Source organism: Talpa occidentalis, unplaced genomic scaffold, assembly GCF_014898055.3.
Source record: "Talpa occidentalis isolate TD23 unplaced genomic scaffold, MPIMG_talOcc4v2.1 talOcc4.3, whole genome shotgun sequence".
Classification (NCBI taxonomy): Eukaryota; Metazoa; Chordata; class Mammalia; order Eulipotyphla; family Talpidae; genus Talpa; species Talpa occidentalis.
In genome coordinates this window covers 92,006,038-92,024,937 of record NW_023603184.1, presented here as the reverse complement: position 1 = coordinate 92,024,937, position 18,900 = coordinate 92,006,038, and the positions used below count along the sequence as shown (strand labels likewise).

General features: G+C 39.3%; 1 protein-coding gene across 12 annotated transcripts in view; it reads right to left on the bottom strand.

The window, feature by feature from the left end:
• TANC1 (tetratricopeptide repeat, ankyrin repeat and coiled-coil containing 1) overlaps positions 1-18,900 on the bottom strand; it is a 235,872-nt gene that overhangs the window by 151,079 nt on the left and 65,893 nt on the right. For all 12 annotated transcript variants that reach the window (XM_037523385.2, XM_054699751.1, XM_054699750.1 and 9 more), the window contains one exon: positions 6,811-6,890. In XM_037523385.2, coding sequence (XP_037379282.1) covers positions 6,811-6,871 — 61 coding nt within the window. In that variant the 5' untranslated portion in view covers positions 6,872-6,890. The remainder of the gene's footprint in view (positions 1-6,810; positions 6,891-18,900) is intronic.

The window sequence follows — 18,900 nt, the reverse complement described above, 5'->3', positions numbered from 1 at the left end:
ATGCCTTAATTAATACCATTGCAAGTGTATTTAGCCAACTGGTGGGTTTTAACAATGAAATAAGGTGAAGGTCAAATGTTTGTTGTTTTTTGGGATTTTTTTAATAAATTGCTTTAAACCAAGCCCCCTTGCTGGAAAAAAAAAAAAAAAAGAACAAAAATAAATAGAAAAGAACACAGTAATGAACATTTTTGCATAATAAGCTACTTTTTCTTAATCACTCCTTACTTTAATTGTGGCAATACCACAGTTAAAAAAGTTCACCAATCTTTGTTCTTCTGCCTCAACTTAGAACTACTTTCACACCAATATGGAACAACTAGAAGAGCTGGTTACAGCAAGGAAAAAACTATAGTTTCCAGATTGGCAGAAGGCAGGAAAAAGGTCTCACAGAAAAGGGGCAGAAGTAGCACCTATGTTTCCAGTCTCTGCAGGGTTAAAAGAAAAACGAAAGCACAATCAACTGAGCTTTCATTATATCACAAATGTTAGCTAAAACTACATTTCACTCCTTGGAAACCACTAGAAAGAAAAAGAGGGGGATGGTCCAAAATATGAGCTAGCAGAGCCATTTACTTGCTATGAGGAACAGCAGCTATTATGACAAGCTATACTGGATATCTGTGCTTGGCTACATTTTTGAAGGAGGAAAAAACCTGCCCAATGTCTACAAGTGAAGAACTCTGCGCAGCGTGCATACTGGTAGGAGGTAAAATCCACCTTGGCCTCAAGATGCTTAAAGTTCAAATACATACTTGTCCAGCCTCTCTTACAGCTAGAATTCAGTCATGGGAACCAGGTTGAGCCATTTAGATGCGTCTGCTTCACTCTCATTTTCCTCCTGGGCTATGTTTAGGTATGTTTCTCTTCAATGTGAATTTTTTAAATCAACTGGTTATGTTGTCTTTAAAAAAAAAAAAAAAAAGAGAGAGAGAGAGAAAGAAATGGCAGGACTTTTAGGACAGTGAAAAATACTGATACTCACAATTGATACAATTAAAATATGGATTGAGAATAGTGTGTACATGTTATTATTCATTTGTCCAAACACAATGTACAGGAGTGAAGCCTGATGTAAACTATGGTCTTTGAGTGATTATGTGTCAATGAAGGTTCATCAATTGTAACAAATGAACCACTGTGGTGCAGGACTATGGATAAGGAGAGCAACTATGAGCAAGGAGAGGCAGGGGGATACAGAAAATCTCTGTATCTGCCTCTGGGTTTTGCCATGAACCTAAAGTTGCTCTTAAAAATAATGAAGTCTTGGGCCTCCCCTGGTGGCACAGCAGTTGAGTGCTGGGTTGCGAGGCTCCCCGCAGCCTCTGCAGCGCCAGTTCAATACCCGGCCACTGGCGAGGGTCCCACCCGGAAGAAAAAAAAAATGAAGTCTTAATTGCAATAAAGTAAAAATCAACAAGCAACTATAGACCAGAGACACACTACAGTGGGAGGTGGGGGAGGAGAAGAGGGGTTAGGGTCAGAAAAACTGGGTGGGAATTGTACAGGGAATATAACCAAAATGAAAACGTATATATTATGCAAAAATGAAAAATGATGTAAGAATTATATAAAAAATTCATTTTAAAAATAATAATAAAAATTAAATTAAAAAAAGAATGAAGTCTTTAAAAGAAAATAGTTGGGATTTCATTAGGGATTAGGTAGAATGTATAGGTAAAATAATTTTGTTTAAGAGCTGGTTAATTTAAAGTAATGAACTTGCCCATTCAGGAATATGTTATTTCTTTTTATTGATTCAGGTTTTCCTGTCCTTTCCTTATTCAGTGATGTTTTATTTTCTTTGGTATAAGATATGTACAGTTCTAAGGTTGACAAAATTTTTGTTTTTATGATAAAATAGAATTGTCTTATTCATTTACTCAACAACACAGCTGTAAAGACTAGATTGTATTCTATGTTGCTCATACAGTCACTCTAAACTCTCATTAGTTCCAGAGTTGATATCAGACGATTCTCAAGAGTGCAAAAATTATTTTATCTCTAAATAATCTTTAATGATAGCAACCTGAAAATTTTCTGACAATAAAGATTTAAAGAGACATGTGACAGAAGGTTGTAGATGTCTCTGGGGAACTTCAAAATAAATATTAACAACTCATTAAGTTGTTTCAGATAAAAATTCTAATATAACATCAGCGAGAGAAAAAAATAGATCTCCATGTCTGGTCTCCCCACATTATGGTTTAGTATTGATTTCTGCTCCCGTAAGCCTAACTCAAGGTCAATAAAAATAAAGTGCGCATTTGCAATGATAGAATGGTGGGACAAGGTAAATGTACTTTTCAAAAAACATTTTAAAATTTTTAATTGCATTCTGACATGATTCCATAGCCTTCACTAAACACTTTTTGCTCTGTTATAACCATTTCTGACTCATATTTATATGGACAGTTAATCTACCACAAACTAGCCAAAAGTATACAACAGAAAAAGGGAGGTCTCCTCAACAAATGGTGCTGGGAAACTGGACAGTCACATGCAGAAAAATGAAATAAGAGCACTCTCTTACCCTATACTATACACAAAAGTTAACTCAAAATGAATTTAAAGATTTGGATGTGAGACCAGAAGCCATAAAATATATAGAAGAAAGCACAGGCAACACACTACACAGCACTGTCTTCAGTGTTGTCTTGGGGACTTAATGCCAACAGCAAGGAAAATAAAAGCAAAAATAAACAACTGAGACTGATTCAAACTAAAAAGCTTCTGCACAGAAAAGTCATTAAAATGAAAAATTATCCTACTGAATGGAAGAAAATATTTGTACATCATACATCCAACAAGGGGTTAATATCCAAATTCTACAAAGAACTAACACAACTCAATAAAAAGAACACAATCCGAAAATGGGCAGAAATGCTAAGCACACACTTCTCCAAAGAAGTCACACAGATGGTCAAAAGGTACATGAAAATATGTTCAATGTCACTTTTTAGGGAGATGCAAATAAAAACCACAATGAGATACCACCTCACTCCCATGATGGCCCATATCAGAAAATCAAAAAACTACATATGTTGGCAAATGTGTAGAGAAAAAGCAACCCTCATACACTGTTGGTGGGAATGTGGACTGTTCGACCCCTAAAGAAAACAATATGGAGGATCCTCAAAATATTAAAAAATAGACATACCATGTGATTCAGTCATCCCATCCTTTGGTATTTATCAAAAAAAAAAAAATGCAAAAAAAAACCCCACTAATTCAAAGAGATATATACACTCTGTCATTCATTGCAGCACTGTTTACAATAGCCAAGTTAAGGAAACAACCTAAATACCCAATGGCAGCTGAGTGGGTTAAGAAGATGCACATGCACATGATAGCATACCACACAGTTATTATAAAAAAAAAAAAAAAGGTTAAATCTTACCATTTGAGACAAGAGAGATGGAACTGGTGGGGATTATGCTGAGTGAAATAAGTCAGAAGACCAACACCAATGATTTCACTCATATGTGGAGTATAGAAAAATTAAACAAAGGGACTGACAGAACTAAATCAAAACAAACCCTAGAAATATGTCTGCAGGGTTGACGCTACAATAGAGGGAAAATTGGGAGAGGGCTCAATGGCCTACTGTAAAGGGATAAGAGAGCTTCAGTGGTGGATGTGATGAAGAGACAGCCATCTGAGGAGGTGTGAACCTATTCCTCTAAATCATATACAGTGTTGAAATTCCACCTCTATCAAAAAAATAATGAGAGGGGCCTCCCTGGTGGCACAAGGGGTTAAGACGCAACCTATGATGCTGTCCGCAGCCCTCTGCAGCACGAGTTCAATCCCCAACCTACCAGGGAGCTACCCACATGGCGCAGCAGACCTCTCCTGACTCGCCCGCTGCTCCCCTCAGCGTATTATTTCAGTCTGCCTGTTCTGTTCCCCGCTCTCTCTAGTGAATCCTCTCACCGCCCCCCCCTCCACCTCTGGCCTGTACCCCAGTTCTTGTAGGTATAAATAAATCTTTCAAAAGAAATAATGAGAAACATCTATTCTGGGGGGAAAAAAAGAATTTTGCTATTTTTAGAGTTCATTCAGTGACTTTCCATAGTTTTTATAGTATCTCATGGTATATAATTCATATTATCTTATATGCATACTACTTGTATTTCAATACTAGCTAATACTTTACCCATAGTTTAAAATAGACACGTGACATTTTCTTTCAAGGATAGGAGCCGAGGGTATGACAATTTTTCAATACTTCAGAAATATTTTCCTTTTTTGAGGAATTTAATTCAGTGATATTTCCTTCTCCAAACAGTCAACATTAAAGTGTAATTCGACTATCTATAAAAACAATCTATAAAGGACATGAAAAGCTGAACTCAGTATTTCAGATAAATATTTCCTAAATGTCTATGATTGTGAGTTCAAATACACAACAATGAGTTTTCCTTTGTCTAAGCAACAAAGATTGGTTTAATTGGAAACAGTAGGGGAAAATATTTCCATATTGCAGGAAATATTATTACCCAAGTTTCAGAGCAGTCTCAGTAGATTAGCTAGCCTTAATTTACAGAGAAACAGTTATGCTTTACTTACATAATGAGAGTTGGCACAGAGCTCAACATATGAATGGTTAAATTCAAAGTATTTTCCCCCAATCATTTTTGTGACATAACTTCATCAACATTTAAAATTCCATCTGCTTTGTTCCCCAAGTAATACAACCAGGTTCTAGTTAAGAGGAAAAAGGCACATACTATACAGATGTTTTATGAGAAATGTTCCCAATGCTTTTTCAAGTTGGTCTGCATTAGTAAAAAGTAATAGTGTGGGAATTATTATAAAATGATTCAGAAAAAGCAGTAGTTGCTCCTAAAGAGAGGGAAATAAACTCAAAATTCACATGCTCAAAAACTGGAAAATCTTCAGAAGCAAACTATGTCCACTGTCTAGCTTGTCTGAAAGGCAGGGTGCTGAAAGTCATTAATATACTATTATTTCATGAGTCTGGCACTGGTCAAAAAGAGTGGTCTATTGTAAGTGATTAAGTAGGAGGTTTTGACTTGAATGTCATGTGGTCCTGAGAAAAATAACCCACTGGTTGGCAGCTCCAGTCCAACAGACAGGTTAGGATCTAACTTTAGGCTAGAAATTACAAAGGCATCCAAAGAAGCACATAAAGTTCTTAAGATGAGTGCCAGATGAGCCAAAACTGGAAAAAAAAAATTGCTTTAAACAGCATTCAGAGAAATAAAGAAAAGGATGTTTTGGCCTTCACCCAAGCAGAGGGTAAAAATGTCCACCCTGAATAGAAGTTATGTCAACTGAAAATTCTCCATAGTAACGTAGCTAATTAATTATTCAAAGCTAGGGGTTGATTTTCTAAGGTTAAGAGTGAACCATGGTCTCCTGTTTCTATCATTAAAAACTGTTTTTTTTTTTCTTTGTATCTTCTTACCCAGGCATTACAGAGAAGCTTCTAATGGAATCTGAAGAGCTTTAGAATAAAGTCTCTAACTTTTAAGGTAAGTTTCTCATTTTGCAAAAATGTTTAAAGGCCAATTAATAAAATTTTGTCCAGTTTCCATATAAACAAGAAGTTTATAAGCTACTTTTTCTCTTATATGTACAAAAACTACAGATTTTAGCCAAATTAACAAAACTTAGAAAATATCACAAGGTATTACAAGATCCTTTGGATTAGAGTTAACTATGAAATTCAGTGTTATTTGGTAATAAGCATTCTTATTTATATTTTAATAACAATTAAAACTGAAATATTTTGATATATAATAACTTAGAAAATTAGCCATTTTTGGATTAACATTACATTACAGAAAGAAATGGCATAGGTTAGGGAAATCTATCCACAACTAACAGATATTTATTGTGTAATATAGGTAATATTATGTAGCTCTAAAGAGAGAAATAGGGTGTAATGCTTGACTGGTCACCGAAATATTCTTAGAGGAGTTTATCACATGGAATGCAGTGCAGAGTCTCAGTGAGCACACAGGCACCAGAACTCTACAAGCAGGAAAGAAATCCAAGCCAAATTAAGCAGCTCTCATCAAAATGAAAACTAGCAGTCTGGCATTGAGTGGGGCCACACCTGTTAGGAGGAAAATTTGATACTCAAAAGATGAGGACCAGTCAGCCAGCAGTTGGTCAAACATATAAAATGCAATCATGTGTGGGAAAAGGGTAAGAGCTTTCTAGAAACCAAATTCCTGGACACACCTGCTATCCCTCAATATCAGTAACTTCACTGTCTTATTGTGAATGACTTGTTAAAATTATGAATGTTAAAAGATTTCTGGGGAAAGATTGGGGTCACAACCCAACTCAGTTTTCAAAGTCACTTCTCATAGGAAAACTCAGAAATGTATTTCATTTCTTATAGCCTCTAGCATGCTATTTGTTTTAAGCCAGATCATTTCTCTGACCCATTCCAAAGCAGTGAAATCCACCCAGCCTGGAGTGAGTTTTGCTGCTTTATGCCCCCCACACCAGTGCAGCTCATTCTTTTCTTTTTTTTTTTTAGATTTATTTATTTATTTATGCAAGCACTGGGTACAGGCAGAAGCGCGGGAGGGTGAGAGAATTCACCGGAGTCAGAGCGGGGAGCAGAGCAGGCAGAAGGACCAAAGTACACTGCTGAGGGGAGCAGCGGGCTGCAGGAGAGGTCTGCGCGCCATGTGGGACCCTCCTCCTGGTGGCCGGGGAGCAGCCGGGGATCGAACCGGTGCTGCAGAGGCTGCAGGCAGCTTCGCAACCCAGCGCTCAACCGCTGCACCACCAGGGAGGTCCTGCAGCTCATTCTTGTACACATACCTGCTTCCTTCTTGCTCCCCTTTCCTCCCTCTCGGCTCTTCTTCAGCACAGCCTTCAACATTTTCAATGCTCTTTTGCTTCTAAAGAAAAAGAGAGGAGAGGGAAGAATTATTAAGAGTTGTAAGTCAAATATAACTTGCATATTAATACAAGAGGTTACTTGTGTTCAAACAGATCGCTTAGGATAATATAAAGCTATCTTGAGTGTTACTTTAATTTTCTACAGACAAGCTAAAATGGGAAACTAAATGCTAAAAAAAAAAAAAAAAAAAGGAATGCTTTATAACTTAATAAACTGATCAGAATTTCACTGTCTTGTTATAAAAGTTTGAAAAACCCTAACTGCATTCTCAGCACTCCACATCTAATTAAGGTTGTAAGCTAAATCCGGGCACGTTGCTGTAAGATGTCTGGCATAGAAATGTGGGTCTCCAAACTCAAATTCATCAAAAGAAAGCATTAAAATAGAGAATCCAAAAGATAATGGTTAAGAAGGAAGTGACATGGTTACAGGCATGTTTCACAGCTGCTACTGATTATTATACAAAAAGGAAAACATTCCGGAAGGTTATCAGAATGAAACATTCCTTATAAACATTTGTAAAATGAATATAGGAGGACTACATTTCAACACTAATGTCTGGGGATCCAATCAAACAACACACACTACAATGAACTTTTAGTACCTATAACTGTGGGGGGTGGAGGGTGAGAAGGTAAGTAGAACAGGCCTGTGGCATTACAGCTCAATCCTTTAAATAATGAGCTGTATTTCTAAGCAGGATTGTTCTGAGCATGTAAAAACACCACAATGGGTCCAGGCCTAAGATGAAACATGAAACCATCCCTACAGCAAAAGACAGAACAAAAGGACCATTATTTCATCATTTAGCCAGTCTCCTTTAGTTCTCTATTCCCTCCACTAACTCAGATGAGATGGCTGGACAATTACAAAGAGTGACGAACCTGAGAGGGTAGAGTTACCCATCTCACGCACGCTTGCTAACGCACTGAGAGGATGGTAAAAGGCAAGCAGGTTGCTCCTGAAGGAGAAAGAGAGCGAAAAGGGGAGGGAGAGAGAAATAGCAACACTATTAAGAATGCAGCACTTGCAGCTTGAATGCTTAAAATGGCCTCAGTACAACCTCTCAACCTCAGAGTAAAGCAGAGGTTTGGGGGACCGCTGAGAGGGATGAGGACTCCCCGTGTGCTGTTTGTCATTCACAGAAATACACAAAATAAGCTCATTGGATGATCTTTCGTATCGTTTGGTCCAGGTCAGTATTTATTTTTCCAAGCCCTTTGTTTTCCCACTAAAGAAACTAGAGACCCTGGAGGCAGACCTGCCCAGGGTGCACACAGGTCATTACCAGCAGGGCCAGCATCCAACCCTGGAGACTCCCAGCAAGGGTCCTCCCAGCTGCTCCAGGCCTCCCCTCTCAATGAAAGCTTTAGACAACAGCAAACAAACAGGCAAGAAAAACCAGGAGCCAAGAACAAACCTGAGAGATACTAGGAAGATAATTAGCCAGAATTTGGAGAAAGTTGTAATGAAGTTATTAGGGTTAAATCATACCAAGGAGATTCTTCACAGACAAAAAGGGCATGGCTAAGAGCCTAATTATTTTTTAAAATTGTTACTTGAATGAACCCTGGTGAAAAGACTTCCTAAAAGTTTCACCTAAAAAGCCAGCATTGAATCTGGAAGAGGGCCACAGTGTGCTTGCACTGGAAAACTGCGGAAACACAAATTTCTCCTGAAATTAAAAGAAACAATGCAGAAGGCTATTGCATTAAAAAAAAAAGGGGGGGGGGCAATATTAAATCCTAACTAAATTGTCTGGTAAGCACAGATATTTTCTTCTATCAATCAACCAACACTCAGATTTGTCATTTAGTAAAATCTACATATATAAAAAATAAAGACAAAGAAAAATATTGATGTTGCCATGCCAACAAAGCTTGTCCAAGACTCTGATAGTGAACCCTTCCAGAGCCCGAGCTTCCCTGGATCACTGACCACCAGCTTGGGCCCCACATTGGTGGTGCTGGTGTCCCTGATTAATCACCCTGGTCACCACCAACTCACGGCAGAGTCGCTGTGCCACTCGGAAGAGACATCCCACAGGGCAAGGACTAGGGTATCTCATCACAGACTGCCCCTCCCACCCCCCACCATTGTGCCTATTTGGCAGAAATCAGCTGTTTTCAGGATAGTCACATCTTCCACATCAGTGGGCCTGAGTTAAATGAAAGAGGCCATCAGATTGCTTTCCTACCTAAACATCAAGTGAAGGGAAAGACCTTACATTTATATTCTAAAAGCTAATCAAACTGTGACCTAGAGAAACTTTGATTATATTTGAGTGCTGACATTAAGGCGACTTCAGCATCCTGAAAGGAAAAAACTAAGTTTGTTCATGATGAGTTAAATTCTGAAATTAACATGAATCAAAGTAGAGTTATATATGTAAAGTCATCCATGGTCTCAAAGTCAGAACCCCAACTTGATCTCATCAACAAAGACTGTAACCATCAGGGGAATGAGTTAGAGCAACTAGTTAGAGGCTAGAGGGGCCAACATTGGTGGCATAATGCAGAGAAGATTATCTGACACAAAGTATCTATGTACTTATAAACAGTTCCCTCCATACATCCAGTTCTGGATGCATTAACATGGCATCAAATAACCACTTTCCCTTGTTCTGATTCTGCTTTCACTGAGAAGTACCCAATAATATGGGTCTTAACAACAGTGGGATGAGTACTGGTCAAGTAACCAATACAGCTGTCTGAGTTGTCCACGGATATGATTCTGGGAATAAATTAATAAACTAGCGTTTTGGCTTGAAACAAAAGCTCTGAAGGACTTTTTTTTTTTTTTTTTTAAAGCTTACATTTTCTTTTTTTTCTTTTTTTTAAGATTTATTTTTTTATACAAGCACTGGGTACAGTCAGAGGTGCGGGAGGGTGAGAGAATTCACCAGAGCCAGAGTGGAGAGCAGAACAGGCAGACTGACGAAGTACACTGCTGAGGGGAGCAGCGGGTGGCAGGAGAGGTCTGCGCACTATGTGGGACCCTCGCTCGGCAGGTGGGGATCGAATCAGCGCTGCAGAGGCTGCGGGCAGCTTCACAACCCAGGTCTCAACCACTGCGCCACCGGGGAGGCCCTGAAGGGCTTTTTTAAAGACAGTCACTTTGCTAACCACTGTCCTTTTAAGATAGGGAGCATACTGAAATTTCTGGTCCCTGGTGGAGTACCAAAGGAAGACAGTGGTAAATTCTTGAATATAAACACCACTGTGATGCAGTCTCGTGGAGGCAGCCAGCAGATTCTACCTGAACGAGCCCCTGGGCACCATTATACACTTTCCTCCCCACAGCAACTTCAAATACTATCATTTTTCACCTATAAGGATGCACACTGACCTGCCACAGCCAAGAGCCAAATAGAAATGATGTAAACCAGCCTTCCAGACACAGTAATTCAGACCCAGCTGATTAAATGGCTAGCCTAACTGACTGAAATAAACTGCCAGAAGCTATCACAGTGCTATGACAGAACCATACAGGTGGGTGAAGTACTTACAGGATAAAACATAAGAAATATTGTCCTTCTTTACCTTAAATATCATAGACCAAAAGGAACAGATATAACTGAAATAATGACCAAACCGAATCCTTCAATTTCTGCGCCATAATTTCTAGCCTCTATGACACAAGTTTATAAGTTTGTTCATAAGTACAAATATATGGTTAGATCTAAATACTTAAAAATAAAAATTTCAGAAAATAGAGAACTTCAGCTGCCATTACCTCAAATTAAATACCTCAGAAAAGGAGAGGCAAGGCCAGCTTCCACATTACAGCTGAAATTATCCAGTGGGAGAAAATTTCCTATAATGTTTATTTATAGAAAATAAAACATATGTGACATCACCCTTAACAGCCAAATACCTAATGTCAAGTAAATGTCCTTGCTTTTCTACCATCAGTCGACACCTGTATTTCCAATATCATACATTCTTCCTTTTAAAGTGCCTAAAAGTTAAATCAACTATCAAGCTTTCCTCTTTTATCATTTAACATATAAAGTCTTTGAGGACAGACACAATATTTCCGCACTATGAATTTGGCACAGAGATTATACTGGCAATATAAAATGAAAATCACCTTTCATAAAACAGTGAGATGATTTCAAAACAAGACAAAATCTATTTCAGCTTGTAACCACAATGGCAGTTATTGTAACCATGGCCACCTTGTCTGAAATCACAGAACACTAGCATTAAAATTTTCCTCTTCTGGAGTGCCATACTGCCTGTTTACACAATTGCAAGTCAAATCTGTGAGCTGAGGGCAGGGACTATGTTTATTCTTTAATAGATACAAACAGAAGCCAGAACACAGCCTTCGCACCCACTCTGTTCTCAGTATTTGTTGACAGATTTTACTAGGCTGCAATGAACACAGATGAGCGATTTCCTCCAAATCAAGCAATTAACCAATATTTATAGCGGTTACAAAGAACATTCCTATATATTCTCATTCTCAAGGAATGCAAGAATGTTAGTTAAATCCATGTGACATCAGACAATGAGATACTAGGAAGCAAAATACTGCATTTCATAATATCCCTTTCATGTCCACACCTGAATTACCCTTAAATAATAAATTCTTACTATCCAATTACAGAGTATCTAAATGCATGCACTTTGTGCATACTCCATTAGAAGAAGCTTCTCTCATCAAACCAGCTGACCTCAAAGCAATCCTGTTTCTAAAAGTGCCTCCCTTCTTTTATCAAAATAAAACCAGGGTGGCAATATTTATGAATGAAGCACTGGAAACTGAGATAAACATAACTAAGAACTTTTTTTTTTCATTTCAGAGAAGGAAGAGACATCAAAAACATCCTCAATTTTAGGGATTCAAAAATATTTTTTCAGGGTATCAGACTCATAAATAATATCCCTGTGTAATTATGATGAGAAATTTTCTTTGCATAAGCAACCTTTAGTATTTATCAAAAGAAAGGAAATGGGTGGTGGCGGTGAGAGGTGAAGCAGACTGCCAGATTTAGAATAGAACAGAGCTAGAGAAAATAAAGCAGAACACAGGAGAGGTGACAAAGATGGAGCTAAAGGGGACATTGGCTTTGGCTGGAAATTCATGGAAATTTTTATTACAGAAGCTTCCTGAAAGCAAGAACCTATACAACATTCTTTTAGCGATCCCGTGAGGTTGGGGAAAATCAACCCTTGATGAATACTTGAAATTCCAAGAGGTCTCCCTCATACTTTTCCTCCCTATAGTATAAAGAGTCTTGGAATCAAAAGACAACTCTGGTCCTAGCATTGTTTCTGAAACAAGTCACTGAACTTCCAGAGGATTCAGGTGGTTCTCCCAGAAAAACCAGAGAAAAGGAAAGTAGGCTACTGATCAAGCAACTGGAAAACAACTGTGATCATGAGAATTGGGCTTTGGTTTTGCTTAACTTGCACAGCTGGAAAATATGGCAACATCAGACTGAACTTTATTCCCTGAGACACACAGGACCAACCCATCTGGTCCTCTTTTAATAAAACTCTTACAAATTGAGCCTCTAACCTACTGATCTCTACAGTTAGGTTTGATCTTAGATTTATATGAGTCTGACTTATTAAAAGGCAGAGTAAATCTAAAGGCACAAGTAATGTGAATTGAGTTCTGGGCATGAAGTATGAATTCATGTTTAAGTTCTAAACTACAAGTTGTTTCAGGAAAAGTTTTGAAGAGATATATGTATCCCCATGTTTACTGGAGCCATTATTCACAACAGCCATGCCCTGGAAACAACCAAAGGATACAAAAGATGAAGAGAAACATCCCTAATATTCTGATTAAATTTTATTAGGAAGTGATTTTTCCTTGCATGCTTCTGCACTAGTTGGTCAATAATAGATACATGAGGCCTCTGAAGAAATGCAAACCCACCCAGAGATGAGAGGACTGCTCAGCAACTGGGCATGTGCAGTGCAGGTGCAACAAGGGGAATAGGGCCCACGTATGGAGTGCTTGGAGTGACATGCCATGGAGTCAAGGTGCACAGGAAGTGGTAACCAGAGATGGTCTCTCAGTGAGCTCAAGGAGCAAATGCAGTTGGAATAAGGGAATGAGGAAACTGAAAATGAGTATGTCCTCTTAAATTTGAAATTTTGGATGTGGAACAATTCCAAACAATGATAAAGCCCACACACAGCCAATAGTATGGTTTGACAAAGTGGAATGTTCTCAAGTAAGGAATGTTGGGGAAAAATGAAGTCAAGAAATTGATGCCTGGTCCAGGGAAAGCTATTCCGAGACTACTGCAGTAATGAAGGCAGGACTGGAAACATACATCAACCACCATCCTAACAACTAGTATTTACTGAGTGTTTACAATGTGTCAGGTAAGGTGAAGAGTTATATATACATACATAATCATATTTTGTCCTCAAAAACCTCAGCGATGAAATATTTTATTATTTATTTTTATAAATAAGGAAAGAGGCTTAGGGAAATCAATTTTCTGAAGGTTACACACTTAGTAACAGTGGAACTGGTCTTCGGTGCATGCAGGTGTAACTTGAAAGCTCCGACTCAGAGTGGCTGCCCCCAAGCCCTCAATGAACTAGGGGAGAGGAGGGCAGGAAGGGGACTAGGACAGCACAGAATACAAACCCTAAAGTTAAGGTGACTTTGGCAGGAGGGTGAATGTATAGTCGTTACAGATCCGAGGAGAACTGGGAGAAGCTAACATCAACTCTGGACCCCATTAAGGCTTCAAAAGCTTGTAAGAACCACCTAGAATCTGAATCTGAACAGTCTTTGAATGTGGTCCTATCCTCTCTCATGCAGCTCTGTGGAGGACGATTGTGCTCTCTGTAAGGTTTAGGGACTGGACTTCAAGTCCCAACCCCCATTAATGTGGGCCACACCATAACAACCACACTGATGATATTCTGTTTTTTGCCCTCTTCTCCCTGGTAAGTTTTCCATTTGTATCAAACAACAGAGGTCTGATGTCCAACTCACGCTAACCACCTTCTCCATGTGTGACTGTTACAACTCCCTTAATAGAGGTGGGAGGCATTATGTAAGCAAAATGACTTTGGCCAAGTTACTTTGCCTTTTTGGACTCACAGGAATACTGCTCCTTTCCTCCTCAACTGACTTAATTATAAGTCTCTTCCACCTGTGGTGCTACAACTTTAAAGGGGAACCTATTTCTTGTTCATAAGATCATTGTAATCACAGCAGTTGATAAACCAGCACCACAGATGAAAAAAGGATCCCTCAGAGGAGCCTATGGCATGGGCAATAAGTCTCTGGTATGAAAAGAGAAAGAATCTTGAAGACATGTCAGAAAGTCCATTTTTCAAAAAGAATTAAAAGGTACTCAATCAATGCCAGCTGAATAAAGTCCGGTATTAAAAATCTCAAGAAATTAAATTTTTAAAATTGCCCTGCATCTGGCCTCAAAGTGAAAAATGTCAGACTTCAAAGATGCCTGTGAAAGGCAACTATTCATTATAGAAAAATCTCTTGCTTATGTAGCTGACAGATGGATCTTTCACTTAAAAGCCCCAAAATATAAGACATCAAAATTCCTCCTCCACTTCTGTCAGTGACTTGCTATGATACTCTGAACAAGGTTATAACCTCCCCAGGTCCTAATTTCAGCAGGGTGGAAGTTCGCAATACACATGTGACGGTTTAGAATTCCCCCAGGTGATTCTAACTGTTGCCAGCAGCATTTATTTACCACTCACTATATTCCAGACCCTGCTCTAAATGTGTGTGTAATTTCATCCTTAAAACTGCCCTGCAGAAAACACTGTTACTATCTCATCCTACAAAGGCAGAGACAGGCTAGTGACTAGCCTGGGGTTACCTAACTCATAGTGGACATTCAGGGCTGCAGGGCCTGACCATATGTGGTAGGGCAACTAGGTGCAGGGCAGACAGGGGGTACCAAAGGTTGCCAGCAGCCAAGTCCCCAAACCCCCAGCAAATCTTTACCCTCTTTTCCTGGGCTCTCTTTGGCGTTCTCTCGTGCAGTGGCCTCATCTCTCCTGCAGTCACTCACCCTCTCAAAGGCATCCTCTCTCAGCTGTCCACGTGAGTGACGCCGCCTTTATATTCCTTGACTCCTAAGCTCAGGTGTGCGCTTACGCATGCTCACATACCCATACTCCAGGTGTTCCACAATCAGGTGTGTGCGCCTTGCACCTATGCTCCCAGAGACTTTCACATTAGCACAACCAAGGCCACAAGTGATAGCCACAGAGGCAAGTGGTGCAAAAAGCCTGATTAATTCAATACCTTACACATACAATACAATCACTACCTTTGTCTTCTTTTTAAAATAAAAATGAGGGCCCTCCCTGATGGTACAAGGGGTTAAGACGCAACCTATGAAGGTGTCTGCAGCCACTGCAGCATGAGTTCGATCCCCAGGTTGGCCAGGCAGCTACCCACATGGTACAGCAGACCTCTCCTGACTTGTCTGCTGCTCCCCTCAGCAGTGTACTTTGGTCAATCTGCCTGTTCTGTTCCCCACTCTGTCTCCGGTGAATCCTCTCACCTCCCACACCTCTGGCCTGTACCCCAGCTCTTGTATGCATAAATAAATAAATCTTAAAAAAATAAGTAAAATAGAGTGTCACTAGCTCCAGGGACTGGGAGGTGATCAGAAAGACGAAATTGTCAAATAGAAAAATTATCTTTGATATTGATCTCTCTCCCTCCCCTCATCCCTCGAGCAGTATTCCATGCCTCAAATCCATGCTGAAAAAGAGAACCAACCTCTATTAAGAAACACCTATCCTACTTATAATTTATTTCCAACCACAGTGCTGTCAGTGCCTGTGACCTGGAGGAATCAAACAACGAAATACATGCTAAAATGAACAAGTGGTTCACTTCATGGTTTCATGGGGGAGAATCCCAAAATTGGGCCACATGCCAATTCTGCATCACAGAATTGTGACACATGATCATTGCTTCCTCTATTCCTAACACTTACCAAGAAGTTAGAAATTGTTATTCAAGAGGAGCTCAAAAAACCATCCCTTTGTTCACTGAATAAATTGCATGGAGTTTGTTAAAAGGTGACTGGACGGTGTAAGGAATGGTGCCTAAGCTTGCTTTCTCCTGACAGTTTTACAGTTCAACTTTGGACATCAAATTCTAAAATTAGGGCATGCCAACAGTGATAATGCAGTGGAGGACTGAATCAAATACACACAAGGCGCTCCGCATCATCTCTTCCCACAACTAAAGCAAATACTATCAACACATGTATCACTGAGCTCTTATCTGAAATGTTTAAGGGACACCATTCTGGGGCATAAACATTTGTCTGCAGTAAGCAGTCTTAATGGGGACTGCCACGGAAGCTATGAGAAAGGTCACATGGGAATGGGCAATGGCTTCACTTTTTAATTGACCCCAACAACACCCAAATGGGGAATACCAGAGGTCCAGATGATAAAAGCCAAAGACAATTCATGACAAAAGCCATATACATTAAGATTTTTTCAAAATGGTCTCAAAGCAAGATGAGAACAAGCTGGGGTGCCATCCAAGGCACCTACGGGTATGATGGACAGCTTCAGTAATGTACACCTACTAATAGAGCATTTTTTAATTATTTTAACATAGAAAATATTATTACAAAGAAAATTAATTACACAGAAAGACATCAATATATATAAAAAGTAAAACTGCGGTAATAGTATGTGCTTCTTAATGCATAAATAACAAGACACAGCAACAGGCCTCATAGCTACTGTTTAAGCAGTTTAAGCAGCGATGGGCAGAAAGATACAAAAACTTAACTGCTATGTGCCAAAGCCACAGACGCAACTGATAATGTTGGCTGTCTGCCCACTTCCATGACAGGAGCAAAGGCCACATTTGGTTAGAGGTTAGTGGAAGGAAAAAAAGTTATTTTTTCCCCTGCTAACCATCCAAGTTCATAAACCCTGAAGTCCATCTAATAACTCAAGCAAGGTTCAGGAACCCTGGCCTAAAGAATCAGAGTCAGACTCAACGAAACAACTATTCCGACTTGCCAAGAGCTCTGTAATAGCGCAGGTGCTTCTAGAGAAACAGTAGCTCAGTTTTATCTCACAGAACCACTGAAGTTTAAAAAGTTAAACAGTAGTTTACTGATTGGCATGCATTAGAAGGATTGGGTAATCCACATATGCACGTTCCTGTCCATTAAGTGCCAAGTCCCATGATTACTTTTCAGAGTAGTCTATAAAAGTCTTACTTAACAAGAAAGTCTATCACCACTAAATTACTAACTCACCCTCAATAACTAGGCTGGCATTGCAGAAGAAAGACCTGTAGAAGCATACAGTGTAAGCCCAAAGGGGGAATAAAAGCCACTTCAGTATATGGAACCACCGTGCTTTTTATTGGTTTTGTTGTTTTCTTAGATGTTCTCCTAGCACCCTTACTAAAAGTGCTTAAGGACCAGCAAGCATCGTCTTCTGATGAGCTGGATCAGACTTCCTAGAGAGAACGGAACCCAGAGTTTGTCCGCTCCAGCTCCACTGTCTCAAACAGTCAGGCCATGCCCCAGCTGTGCCCTAAATCAGGGATACCCGTATGAAGATAAACATAATTCAGTTGAAAATACATGGACTTATATTGGGCCACTGCCAATTTCTCATGGATTCTGAGTAACTGAGACGGTTTTTGTTTTCATGGTAAGGATCTACAACAACAGCTGCAGGAGTGTAATGCTTTTTCTAGACTAATAAAATTACCTAACTCTGGTTCACTGTTTCAGCTGTGGAAGAAGCCAAATTTCCCAGAAAGATTCAAGTCCTATGTAGTTCTAGAAGCACTGGGGTAGTAGCTCCAAACTAATTTGGAAGCTGCATATTCAAATCCAAACTGGAAGTAAAAATCACTTGGGTTAATTTTTTGAAAGCCTATAAGTAGAGATTACAAATGTTATTTTTAGGAGTCCCCTAACAACTTAAGCTTGAACGATGAAGTTCAAGCTTTACACTTGAATTTATGTGACATGCTACGTATATGAACATGTAATATTTTTTCCTCTAAAACACAAAGTTTCTATTAAAGCCTTAGTTAACTCTGTAGTGAAATCTTTGCTCATGATTTTGTCACCACTTAACATAAACAGACAGTGTGAAATATCTCAGGCCAATGGAACAAAATCCATGTTACAAAGTGGCCTGGAAACACCCCCGACACACACACACACACACACACACACACACCCCACACACCCCCTCCATACACACCCCCACACACAGGTCACTTTTCTTGGTGGGGGCGAGGAGGAAAAAAGAACTTCAGAAGCCAAGGTCTCCAAACTGGGAAGGTTTGTAGCCTACTTAGAGCTATTTTCTAAATATAAGTGTGTGGTCTAAATGCTTCCTTTAAGGAAAAATTGCCCCATTAGAATCAGTGGAAAACAGGAACACGTGTTTCTTGAAAGACTTTGAATTAGAGACAGTGGATGTGGAATTATTCCAGTCATAATGAAGATGTTGCACAGATGTACTAAGTTTTCATAGTCTCAGGGAAACATCTTTCTGTTACAGCAAAATATGTGCATCTGCAATAAAGCTGGATATAAAATAATTTTTTAAGTATCTGGTTCTTGTTTTTATGCAGCCAAACTTCACAAACCAAGTCCCTTCTGCTTTCTCACAAACCTAATTAGGCCCATATTTCAATGACAACTAACTGAAAACCCCAAAGTTACCCATGTCCAACTGAGACTTCCGACTTTTTAATCTCCTGTTATCAATACAGTAAATCTGTTACAAACAGAAGACCTTCAGTCTACAATTCAACAAACTGCCATCAAACAGAAGCAGAGGTGGAGCACAATGCACCCTGCCAAAGCCACACAGTTTCCACTGTGAACTATCTTGTTTCGTTCTCACAAGAGAGATATAGAAGCTGTAATTATCCTCCTTGACGGATGAAGAAATTAAAACAGAGAAACTCAGCAGCCTGCCCCAAGATCACACCTTCACTGATAACACCATATTCCACGTCCTCCGTTGGAAAAA